At 43.5% G+C, this 13,495-nt stretch overlaps 1 protein-coding gene across 6 annotated transcripts in view; it reads right to left on the bottom strand.

Moving 5' to 3' along the window:
- The window catches only part of GRIP1 (glutamate receptor interacting protein 1), a 556,915-nt gene that overhangs the window by 362,835 nt on the left and 180,585 nt on the right, over nt 1-13,495 (bottom strand). For 2 of the 6 annotated variants that reach the window (XM_084616425.1, XM_084616429.1), the window contains exon 1: nt 1,811-2,034. The exons of 2 other annotated variants lie outside the window; for them this stretch is intronic. In XM_084616425.1, coding sequence (XP_084472551.1) covers nt 1,811-1,943 — 133 coding nt within the window. In that variant the 5' untranslated portion in view covers nt 1,944-2,034. Of the gene's footprint in view, nt 1-1,810; nt 2,037-13,495 lie in introns of those variants that run through there. 2 more of the 6 variants (XM_084616424.1, XM_084616430.1) reach the window with 2 other exon arrangements.

The following is a 13,495-nucleotide window of genomic DNA, read 5'->3' as shown; positions in this document are numbered from 1 at the left end:
AGAGAACATGCCTACCTATCCACTTGAAAATATTTATTGTGTACATGAGCTTGGCAAGTTAAAGTGTGTAGAAAAAATGTTTATCATTTTATTCTATTAGGGGAGTCAAAATGAAAGGAGTACTCACTCTTAAGCATTTGGTCCAGTCACACAGTTGTCTCATGCTATTTTTTTTTTAAAAAAGCTAATAAAATCATAGGTACATACATTTGATGTTGGTTTGCTTGGTTGTTTTTGTTAAAATATGTTCTATTACAATCTGTTAGGGAAACACTAGCTTAACACTTCTAATTTGATATATAGCCATGTGATTTGCGTGACACGAATAAAGCTGAAGAAAGCGAAAAAGTTGCATGTTTTCATTAACTTATTTCATTTTAAAATTCTACAATGTTTTGTAGTTTTAAATTTGATGTTCCTGATGTAGAGTACACAATTGTAAGATGGTACCTTGCCATGATAATCTTTTTTAAAAAGAAAGTGCTTTGCTTAACAGATCTCAAATCAGTTGCACATAAATCATCCACATTACTTTAATGTAATTTGCATAACAATAAGCACTTATAAAAAAAAGCTCAGAGAATATTACTAAGGACGGCCCCATTAAACCCCCAAACAAAATATACACATCATATATTCAACAAATATTAGACCTATCCCCAAAAGTGAGCCATCTTGTTTGACCAGCATAAAAAGTTTGATGCAGTTGATCAGAACTATGTCTAAGACATGTTTACTACTTGCATTTCCATAAAATCCACTTTTTCAGCATTTAACCCTAAAAAGATTATATTATGAAAAAACTACACTTCTCTCAGACAGAAACAAGAGGAAGTGATGGAAAAGAAGCTGACAGCTACATGAATGGTACATACACATAAGAGTACATTTAACCTTTATGTTGCCAGGAAAAGGCAGAATACAAACTCTTTGCAGAAAAGCTCCCAAATCACAAGTCAAAAGAATAGCAACCCTATTTAAAAATATTTTTTGTGCATGACTGATTATACTGTCAACACCTTCCATTAGAGAATGGCATAATAAACTCAGATGTCTGTGAGTAGCTTCTTTCCCATTATCCCCTCAGGCATTTCTGGGCATTTCCAATCCATTGGGATAAGTCAGAGAGCGACCAGGAACTCAGAACACTGACAGGTAGAGAGAATTTTTCAAGTGCATTGCAGTTTATAATACAGATTTTGCAGGGGTCTTAAAAACAGCCATTCTATTTTGACGTATAGCTACTACTGCAGATGTCTGACAGCAAATTGAGGGGGGGTGGGGAACCCTGATTACTTAATTCCTGAAGCAATTCTGAACATGCAGCAGCAAAGAAGCCCACTTGAGTTACTTTCTACTGTAAAGATCAGGGCACAGTTCAGACACAAAGGACTTTCAATCAACAAATATTAATCATCAACTTGAACTTATGCAGGAGCAATTATTTTTTAAAAGCCATGTAGTAGAAATATGAATGTAGTTACATTTATATATAAAAGTGTTCTAAAAAGGCTATCATATCAGTTTACAACACAAAGTCGTCTAACAAAAGGCTTGCAACAGTAAGAATCAATTAACTGCACCTGAAATATTAACCACTGCTACAGACCCTGCTTGATTTGAAAGCTAAGATAGCTTTTGTTTCTAATTTCCTACCAGAAAATTTAGACAAATAAATAATAGTAGTCTAATGCTTATAATACCTGCATGAGGCTCACATGTAGATATCTATCCAGTGTTAGCATTTTGTAATAAAAACAATATTGAATATTTATCACAACAGGAAAACATTAGGTTACACAGTGCTTACTTCGAAAATGCTCTGAAGCATAATAATAGACATCCTCATAGCCCTCATGGTAATCCTCCTCAGGTCGGTACTTTTTGCCTTTTCTTCTTCTCGATCTTCTTATCTGCTTCACAAAGCCCAAGAAACGTTCCATCTCTTTCACCAGCACACAGTTAACAGCCCAGTTTACCTTTTGCTGGTCTTAGCAGCTAAGCTTCACAAAAAGCTGTTTGAGCATGAATGAACACCAAATATAGATGGAGAGCTGCACCCTTTGACAGCCACTCTGATACCATTAAAAAAAAAACAAAACAAAAAAAAACACCAACAGTTTCAATTATGACAAAGCATTTTGTTTTACCTTTAAGAGGACCTTTATCAAATCCATTGTTTTTATGTTGAAAAATTGCAATCAAGGTAAAGAAGGAAATAAAGAGAAGTGTTTGATCACAATCAGCCTTTAAACAAAACAGAACAAAGTTCAGAAGATCTGCCTGACAGCAAGAGGAATCCCAGCACTAGAATTTCACTATCCTATGTCTCCATCATTTGAAGAGGAGCTGGGGGGCGGGGATACATGTTAGTCAATGGACTCAACCATATCTGAAGGCAAAACAGGTTTTCTGTAGCCTGTTAATAACTACCCTGATGTTTACTGTGGCACATGCTCAAGACCTCATTTCATTTCATTTGTTTTAAAAATGTTAACCGTGCTGATCCATTTCCGATACCTCACATGGTGGATGAATAAACAACAAAGTGGTTTAATCCATATAGATAGCCTACTCACCGATAAGAGTGCATGCTGAATGTGTTAATTGGAGCAGCAGGGAGAAAGCTGGTCAGCTGCTTAAAAATGACACGTTTACCCACAGGGCATTCATGTATTCCAATCATTGTTTGATCTAAATATTAAAATGCACTTCACAGAAAGGCTCCTTATAGATCCAGCACGGCTATACAGTAATGCAAACAAAGAAAGCTATATCATGACCACACCGTACTGCCTACCCTATACTGTACTCATCTAAAATCCTAGCTGAGTTGTAAAACTTGAAAAATAACCCAGAGCAAACCAACCAGGCAGCAGAACTGTTCTGTTAGCAAAAAGCCTGAAAAGGTGCCCACATTCTTCTGACTACTTGTTTCTGCACTCCACAAGCATTCTCTAAGATAAGTCAGGAATTTCACAAGCATTTTTGACAAAATTCCCCTCCTTTAATAGGGAACAAAAGCAAATGTCCATTCAAATCCAATCAGTTGAACATTTACCAGTTTGTTTTTTAACCTCACCACCCCAGTAAACTGAGTGAGCTCTTTGTACAAGTAGGAAACCTCCAGTCTGCTGACACCTGTTTGGAATGCAATTAATCACATCAGTCAAATTATCTTGTACCTACTTACCTACCACCCCGACATATCCTGTTCCTCCTTACTCTACGAGAGGATTACTTTGAAAGCCTGGTCACTAGAGTTACTTGATGAACAAGTCACTAATTCAATTCATTTTAGGTTATGTCTATACTCCGAGCTAGGGGTGTGATTCTCCTGCTTGCATACATATACTCATGGTAGTTCAATTACAACAAGCGTGAGTATCAGTAGCAGTGTAGCTGCAATAGCCGGGGCAGCGGAGGTGCAACTGAACCCTGCCCAGTACAAACACTCCTGAAATCAGAGGGTACCTACTTGGCACAGCTAAACCATGTCTTTGCTGCCACTGCCCATGCATGCTACTGCTGCTACACTACTCTTTATACTTATGCTAGCTCTTGTCAAGCTACTGGGAGTATTTGTACACAAGCTAGGGAATCATCACACCCTTAGTTCGTAGTACAGACATAGCCAAGTATCACAGCTCTCACATGGAAGTTACTTTTTGTTACATTCCTGAGCACTGAGATTGTGTGATAAAATGATGGAAAACAACATGACTGATTTTTTAAAAAGTAATAAAACTTTGTATAGGCATTTTTATGAACAGATCATGGCACCCTCCAGAATTTTAGTTACTCTCTCTTTTTGCTATTCTGCTTCCAAACAGTACAAAACATATTAAATGAAAATTGTGACACTTTTTATGCAAATATTTAGAGTATTATAGCAGGAGAGGCAGACCCCCCTGAAGAGTTAAGTCTTATTATTATTATTGCTTACGTGGTCCCAGTCTATAACTCTCTCCCCAGCCCCTTTTTCAATTAGATATTAACAACATTCACCTTTTAGACCAAGGGTGGGCAAAATATGCCCCACGGGCTGAATCCAGCCCATCTAACATTTCTGTCCGGCCCGTCGGGCTCTTTGGCTGTCCCCTTGTGATCTCTGGACTGCCTGCCTGCCATGGCCCCACGCTGCTCCCAGAAGTGGCCGGCTGCTGCTGGCGTATTTCTGAACGCCCCTGGCAGGGGAGGTGAGGGGCAGGGGGAGGCAGCTCCGCGCACTACCCCTGCCCCCAGCACCGTCCTCAGAGCTCCCATTGGCCGGAAATCAGCCAATGGGAGCTGCAGGGGCAGTGCTTGCGGGCGCAGGCAGCGCACGGAGACCTACTGCTCCCCTCCCCCCAGGTGGCACGCAGAGACTTGCCAGCAGCAGCCGGCCGCAGCCACTTCCGGGAGTGGCGTGGGGCCACAGCATGCAGGCAGCCTTCCTGAGCCCTACTGCACCACCGGTCGGGAGCCACCTGTGGTAAGCACTCTCGGCCAGAGCCTGCATCTCACACCCCCTCCTGCACCTCAACCCTCTGCCCCAGGTCAGAACTCCCTCCTGCACCCAAACTTCCTCCCAGACCCCACACCCCATTCTGCACCCTAATCCCCTGCCCCAGCCAAGAGCTCCCTCCTGCACCCAAACTCCCTCCCAGACCCTGCACCCCCTCCACTAATATAGTAGAAATCTGCAGCCCATGATGATTTACCAAAATTCATTGAGTGGCCCCCCCCTGCAAAAATTATTGCCCACCCCTGTTTTAGACTGAAATTTTCCAGACTCGGGCTCTACCTAAAGGTGATTTTTTTTTAAGCAACTAAGTAAAAATGGTTCAGCCATTTTTAAATATGAGAGAGTGAAGAAAACTTTCCCCAATATAAAACAAACTTTGAGACTTTTTAACTGCCCTACTGTACGAGTGGCTAAGGGATGAAAATTGAAATTTGGCATGGATATGGCCTTCACTGAGGAAATGGGCCTCTCTTTATTATTGTTATTAGTTCTGTTGTAACAGTGAGCCTCACTCTGGGATGAGGGTCCCATTGTCCTAGGCACTGTACACCCATGGACAGTCTACCCCTAAAGAGCTTGAAGTCAATCCCATGACTAGAGATAACAGGTTGAGAAAACAAATATGAGGAGACAAGGTAACAACAAAACAATCATGATTAGTGTAATAAGCGAGACAAAGTGGCTGGCTTTAGAGAACAGATGTCTTGGTGCATTTGGGGTGGTAACTAGATCTATGAAGGTAGATGTGGGGATCTGTGGATTTCTTAGATAGGGCTGTCGGTAGGATTCCACTAGTGAAACTGATCATGGTGTCCAGAAAGTAGATGCTAGTGTGGGAGTGTTCCAGAGAGAGTTCAATGAATGGGCTATAGTTGTTGAATTTGTGGTGGAAATCTGAGGGAGTTTAAGTGGTCTTGCTAGAAGATGAAAATATCTTTGATGTATCTCAGGTATATCATTGATTTCATGGTGTGTTTGTACAGAAATCCTTCCTCAAGGTGGCCCATGAAGAAGTTGGCATCATCATGCCTACCTCCATAGATCCAGTAACCATCCCAATACACTAAGGAATCTGTTATCTACAGCCCATCACTCAGAAGCCACAAAATATGCTCCAAGGGAAAATTTCAGGATATGCACCTTAACACACTCAAAACCGCCCTCACTAAAACAAGGACACTGCACCAGAGAAGTAGATCACATCATGGAATGGGACATCCAAATACCCAAAGAGAACCAGCTTCAATACAGAAATAAACCCCTCCAACAGCACACCCTGAGCTGTCATCTACCATCCCACACAGAAACCCATATCATCAAACTACAGCCCATATTCCATGGAGACCCAATCTTAAAAGAAATCTTTCCTGAACCCCGTCTTCTGGCCTTCAAACAACCCCCCACCTCTCCAAACTCATCATCAGAAGCAAGCTTCCCACAGACCAGAACTAGGGTTGCCAACTTTATAATTGCACAAAACCGAACACCCTAGTCCTGCCTCTTCCATGAGGCCCCACCCACGTTCCCCAAGGCCCCGCCCCCCAGTCCCTGCATTCCTCCTCCTTTGGTGGCTCACTCTCCCCCACCCTCACTCACTTTCACTGGCCTGGGGCAGGGGGTTGGGGTGCAAGAGGGGGTGACGGATCTAACTGGGGGGAAGGCTCTGGAGTGGGCCTGGAGATGAGGGGTTCAGGGTGTGGGAGGGTGCCCTGGGCTGGGGTAGGGGGTTGGGGTGCAGGGGCGTGAGGGCTCTGGCTGGGTGCAGGTTCTGGAGTGGGCCTGGGGTTAGGGGGCTCCATGTTTGTGGGGGGTTCAGGCCTGGGGGCTGGAGCTCAGGCTTACCTTGGGCGGCTCCTGGTCAGTGGTGCAGCGGGACTAATGGCTCTGCACTGCACCCCGGAAATGGCCATCAGGTCCAGTTCCTAGGTGTGAGGGCCAGGAGGCTCTGCACACTGCTCTCACACACAGGCACCAACCCCCAGCTCCCACTGGCCACGATTCCCGGCCAATGGGAGTGTGGAGCCAATGCTCAGGGTGGAGACAGCACGTGGAGCCCCATGGCCCCCTGCCTAGGAGTCCGACCTGCTGGCTGCTTCCAGGGTTCAGCATGGTGCCAGGACAGCTAGGGACTAGCTTGCCTTAGACCCGCAGCGCCGCCAACCAGACTTTTAATGGTCCAGTTAGCAGTGCTGACCATAGCTGCCAGGGTCCCTTCTCGATTGGGTGTTCTGGTCAAATACCAGATACCTGGCAACCTTAACCAGAACACACCTACTCAAAGTGGCACCAACCCCTGTCAGAACAACAGATGCAAAACCTGCGGACATATCTCCACTGCTACAATGATCAACACCCTCATAACACACCTTTCAAGATCCATAGGTCCCACAAGCGCCAAGTTTCTTATCTGCTGGGTGTGCTCCACCCAGGCCCTGCCCCCACCCTGCTTCTTCTCCCAGGCCCCGCCCCCACCCTGCTTCTTCCCACCCCCACTCCGCCCTGCCTCTTTCTGCCGCCATCCCTTCCCAGTTCCCCGCCCCATCTCCTGAGCACACTGCACCCTCGCTCTTCCCCTCAGCGCCTCCTGACACCATGAAACAGCTGATCCACAGCAGGCAGTAGGTGCTGGGAGGGAGGGGGAGGCACTGATCTGTAGGGCCCACCAGTGGGCAGGAGGCACTGGGGACGTTCTGGTAGGGGGGCTGCCAATGGGTGCTCAGCACCCACAGAATAAGCGCCTATGATGGGTTCTACACATGCCTATCACAATACGTGGTGTACCTCATCCAGTGCACTGAATGCCTCCACAACAACTGTGTGTGTGAAACCAGTCACTAAGCTCTCAAATGAATTCACACAGGAAAATGTTAAAAGAGAAAAACACCCTATCACCTCTGGGTGAGCACTTTTCACAAAGCAATCTGTTCTATCAGGCCTCATCCTCAAAGGAAACCTAAACATTTTCAAAAGATGAGCTGGGAGTTTAAATTCATCGCTTTGCCAAACACTAAAAATCAGGGTCTTAATCAAGACACTGCATTTATGGCTTATTTCAACACTCTGTAACCCACTAGCCTCCCTTTTTGTCCTGTGACTACAGCAGTGTTAACGGGCCACTTCACCTTGAATAAAGAAAAGGAGGACTTGTGGCACCTTAGAGACTAACCAATTTATTAGAGCATAAGCTTTCGTGAGCTACAGCTCACTTCCTCAGATGCATATCGTGGAAACTGCATCTGAGGAAGTGAGCTGTAGCTCACGAAAGCTTATGCTCTAATAAATTGGTTAGTCTCTAAGGTGCCACAAGTCCTCCTTTTCTTTTTGCAAATACAGACTAACACGGCTGCTACTCTGAAACCGTTCACCTTGAATGGTCCCTTAAAATATGTGCTAACTGCTTATGCTAAACTATCTGTTTGATCTTGTATTTAGCTGTGGTTTTCCCCTGAATGCATCCGATGAAGTGAGCTGTAGCTCTCGAAAGCTTACGCTCAAATAAATTGGTTAGTCTCTAAGGTGCCACAAGTACTCCTTTTCTTTTTGCGAAGACAGACTGACACGGCTGTTACTCTGAAACCTGTATTTAGCTGTGACACTCTTAATGTTTGTGATCCTGTAAAGTGCTACAGTTCCCATACAGTGCTTTAGTGAAGAGGGTTCACCCATTCACATAGTTAATCCACCTCCCCGAGAGGTGGTAGCTATGTCAGCGGGAGAAGCGCTCCCGTGTCAACGTAGCGCTGTCTACAAGAGGGTTAGGTTGCTATAACGAGGTCACTCAGGAGTGTGGGTTTTTCACCCCCCTGAGTGATGCAGTTGTACTGATTTAGGTCCGTAGAACTTTCCCAGACCTGAAGAAGAGCTCAGGGTAGCCCAAAAGCTTTTCTCTGTCACCAACAGCAGTTGATCCAAGAAAAGATATTACCTCACCCACCGTGTTTAATACTTTGGGACTTACACAGCTACACCACCACTGAATCGTGTAATAAGCACAGTTCTAGCACACCAACTGCCTGCCGATTTTCTAAAGAAAACTGGTTTTACTTGAAGTTTTGAGCTTTTGAAAACTGCATACTGAGCTTCCACAGTAGATTTTTTCCTCACAAAGCTTGTAAAGCACATAGCTAAGAAAGGGTTCATTGTGCACAAGTGTATGGCTAACTTAGCAAGGTAGTGAAAAAAATATACTAAAATACATCCCTGCAAACTGAGAGGGAGACCACGAGCTGGGAAGAGGTTCTTGCATTCCTTGTAAGGCATGAGAAGATTGAGGGCAGGTACCTGTGCAATTTCTAAGATGGGCAGGAGAGAGCCCATACCCTGATACGTAGTGCCCATTTTGGTCAATTTCACAGTCACAAGATTTTAAAAATCATAAATTTCATGGTTTCAGATATTTAAATCTGAAATTTCACACTATTGTAACTGTGGGTGGTACCAACCCAAAATAGGGTCATGGGGGGTCGCAAGGCTATTGTAGAGGGGTTGCGGTATTGCCACCCTTACTCGGTGCTGCTGTCTTCAGAGCCGGGCAGCTGGAGGGCAGCTGCTGGTCAGGTACCCAGCTCTGAAGGCACCGCCACCACCAGCAGCAGCTCAAAAGTAAGGGTAGAAATACCACATCATGCCATGCCACACCCACTTCTGCACTGCTGTGGAGGCCACACTGTCTTCAGAGCTGGACTCCCAGACAGCAGCCGCTATGTTTCCTGCAGCCAGGGGAGGTTCCTGGAGATGGGTCTAACCCGACCTTGGGAGTGGCTCATGTAGAGGAAGAGGAAGTCCTGTCCCTCCTCAGCCTGTTCAGGACTAGCACCTGGAGCCCGGCGCTTGGGAGTTAAAGTGACCTTGCGGGGGGAGGGAAGTGAGTGACCAAAGCGCTCTCCCTCCCCCCCACGCCCGAGTATGAGGCCCTGGGCGGTTGCCCACTCGCCCACCTGTAAGGCTAGTCCTGCCTTCCCCAAAAAGTGACCAAACCCTCCCACCCCCATACCATGCCACCTCACTTCTATGCTGCTGTTGTCCACAGCGCTGCTTTCAGACCTGAGCTCCCGCCCAGCAGCTGCTGCTCTCCGGCCGCCCAACTCTGTAAAATCTGGTCTCCCCTATAATAGTCAGATTTCATGGTCTGTGACATGTTTTTCATGGCCATGAATTTGGTAGGGCCCTACGGATGCACCTTAGTGTATCACTACAACAACTATTCATATCTAAGGTGCATAAATAGGGCTTTCCAGTGGACTCTAGCCAAAGAGCTAGTTGATTTGCTGACAACTACTTTATTCATCTGTTCCCCTTTGTATAAATACCAATAGCAATGACTAATATTGCCAGTCTCCTTATTTTAATTATTTTTTACTAGACCATGTATGTTTTTTGTGGGGGACTTCCACACAGCTAAAGCTTCAAGTATTAAAACCAAGCTACAGCAATCCAAAAATGATGTAAGTTACCAGCCCTCCAATTTCACACAGCTGTTATTTTTAAACCACTGAACAGATTTACTGTTATTTCTAACTTTCCAGAAAACTGTATATTTAGAGGCAGTGGTGTAATATCGTTAGAGATACATACCAATTTTTGTATCTAACTTCTACCCCCCAAGTTATAACTGCAAGTCTCACCAGAGCTTTAACTATGGAGCTATTAACAGTTACTGCCAAATACAACAGTTCAGAGTTATGGGAGTCTCAGCCTGTGCGTCATAACCTCCAGGTGGGCTGCAAAAAGCAAAAAGGGGTCATGACCACTTTGTTCTTCTCATAGGCTAAATGGGATGACATCTCAGCTAGATGACAGGGGGGAGAAAGTCCTGTAATGGAAAAGATTGAGAACCTCCTTAAAGAACAGAAAATAATATTAAAAATTATCTAATAAAATATATACTGGACCAATGTGAAATGAAGTTATTTTAAATATGTAAAATAAACATGAGATGCTTCACCTATGCCTGTACATTTGAGGGGGAATTGCATTATTTGAGAAATATTACAAAATGAAGACTATTTCAAAACATATAGGCACAAAGGGGGTAGAGCTAAAAGTTCTGTAACAATTCCTGACTACTGAGTGCTTCACTGTGTAACTTTAGCAATATATTAGAACCATAAAATCATAGAATATCAGGGTTGGAAGGGACCTCAGGAGGTCATCTAGTCCAACCCCCTGCTCAAAGCAGGACCTAATCCACAACTAAATCATCCCAGCTAGGGCTTTGTCAAGCCTGACCTTAAAAACCTCAAAGGACGCTTTGCATATGAAATATATATTTGATACATAGCATATGAAATATATATTTAATACATAGCCCATACTATATTTAATGTTTTTAATGTCTTCAATGTGTTTTACAAATATTAAGACTCAGAATATACCTGTGAAGTAAATGTTATCACCATCCCATTTTCAAATGAATAAGTACTGCATCTTGAATCAAATGTTACAAATACAGCATCCTAAAGTGAAAAATTGTCATTTCTTTTTCCATATCTATCCACCAATCTGTAGCCCACTCTTGGGAATATTTCATTTCTCACCGACAACACCGGGAACTCTTTTCAAAGTTTTGGCACCATGGGGTTTTTATAATCCCCACATAAAATCCTTCTAGAGTTTTAGCTAGAAAAAAAAAGGACTGAGGTAAAATTTTCAAAAGTGCCACAGTGACTTAGAAGTCTAAGTCCCATTGACATTAGCTCCTAAATGACTTCGTTTTTGAAAGTGTAAATCTGAGTACGATGTGGCAGGTTAAATGTGGCATACACTCTGGGCTGTGTTGACACTAGAATTTTTGGACCCATAATTTCCAACAGGTGCAAAGCCACAGCTGGAAGTTGTAATGTAGACAAGTCAGGCTTTTTGGATGATCACGTTTCCAAAAGACTTAGCCAAAAATCTTTACATGTGTTGTACTCTCTTGGTCCTGATTAGAAGTAGTGTCTTTGATTAGCTTGGGGTGGGGAGAAGCCATGAAAGTTCAGGCATTTAGTTGTTTAGATATTAACTGTAATTTCCATGAATACAATACAGTTCACAATTCAATTTTTGGCCCTTATGAAACTCTGGTGATGACAGCATTTCGTAATGTAGATATATGTCTGCTCTGACAATTAACTCATTTCATATAGGTTACCAAGACCCACACAGTGATACCTTTCAGATAATATCAAACCTGGGCCTGATTCAAATCAGTGACCTGCTGGCCAAAGGCTTCATGACAACAATAAAGTAAACATGACATTAAGATACTATGCTCTTGAGAGAGCTGAATTAAGACCTCTGCAGATATGTAGCATGAGATCCATATAATCAGGATCAGAGAATGCTACTGCTTCAAAATATGGGTTAAGATGTATAAGCTTCACCTCCCCATCTGTGGTAGCCATAGCAAATATTAGTTGTTACTATCAGTAAAAGCTCTACATTTAACACCCCTGTTTGCATACAATTATTGTTCACCACTCACGGAAGCATAAGCAAATATTTGGTTCTGAATGGAATGTGGTATAATAAAATCAATATATTCATAGATGCCCAGAGGAAAACTGTTCTGTAAAGTCTAACATTTCATAGTGAGTGAATGAGAATGAACCAGCTTGACAAGTTAGATACCAGAAAACAGCCTGTAGAACCTTGATCTGACTAGCATAAAGAAAGTTTATAGGTGCCCAGGAGAGAAACTCGTCACCGAGCTCTACCTATTTTTTTTAGAGTTAAACATTCCTGATGAAAGTTCATTAGAAGTGTAATAATGTACATGACATTTCATGAATGATAGACTTGTTTACTAAAGCATAAATCCACTTTTAAAAAGGTATTTGGGGAAAGAATGGGAGGAGGGTTAGATTGGTATTTCTGTCCATAATAAAATAGGCATGGCATTAAGATATTATGCATTTAAGAGAGGTTGACACCTCATTGGGCTTAAAGACGTGGACCTTGAGACCATCAGGATGCAAGGGAGAGAAGCAGACCTGCATAATGCTTCACTCCTCACCTACAGTATATAGTTCACAGCAAAAAAAGTCAAAGCTTTAGACAGGTGAGCTCCACATACCTGATCAAGCCAGTATATAACATTTCTGCTATCGAGAGGGAACACTGGGTTTGCCTCACTGAGTTCTGACTGGAGAACACACAAGCAAGAGAATGCAACAAGTTGGCACAAGAGTCCTGCTTAATATTACCCCTCTTGGGACAAAAATAAAGCTGCATTTAAATGGTTTCTGGAATTCGACTGAACACAGAAAATCTCCAAAGTACAAATCTCTTGAGTTACAGCATAGATTTTCCATGTGAAAAACTTAAATGTATTGCAGAGATCCAAGAGACAGGAGGGGAGGGCTTATCTTTTCCAGCCCTCTTGCAATTGTGGGATGAACATCTGATAATCTACAGTTTTTCGATGCCGAGACCAAAAATCACAGACATCCTGATTTCCAGAAGTTGTTTCCCTGTAAGAGCCTTGTCTTTCCTGACATTCTAGTTTCTCAGTTGCAGATGTGGAATTATATATTCTCAGGAGAGACTGTGGGTGATCACGTACCCTGAGCTAATAGCCTCTAGAACGAGTCCATCTCAAGGAGGCTTCTGAATACAGGTTCAATCTTCTTCCAACATTTGCCTGCTGAGACCATCATAAAAGTGTTGACTATTTGAAATATTATACTAACCTACCCTATCATTCAATATTAGATCGACTTCAAGATCCTGGTCGGTCCTCACCTTCGAAGTCCTTAATGGCCTAAGCAGTATTACAGGAAGAGCCTTCTCTATGCTACAGCTTCCCTAGCAATGGCACCAATTCAGACATTCTTGTGGGGGGAAAAGAAGGAGAAAATTCCAGTCCCCATCCACCTCATCACCAGCAGAGACCCCATTCCAGTCCTTACTTCTCCCCTCCTCTTCCCTCCCGTTGGGACCCTGGGTCTCCCATGCCAGGGAGTCTCCCCCCTCTCTTACCTCTACAGTGCATAAGCCGGGGCTGCA

This window comes from Lepidochelys olivacea, assembly GCF_965140295.1.
Source record: "Lepidochelys olivacea isolate rLepOli2 genome assembly, chromosome: 1".
Classification (NCBI taxonomy): domain Eukaryota; kingdom Metazoa; phylum Chordata; order Testudines; family Cheloniidae; genus Lepidochelys; species Lepidochelys olivacea.
The sequence above is the reverse complement of the archived record's forward strand: the minus strand, read 5'-3'. Positions and strand labels throughout refer to the sequence as shown.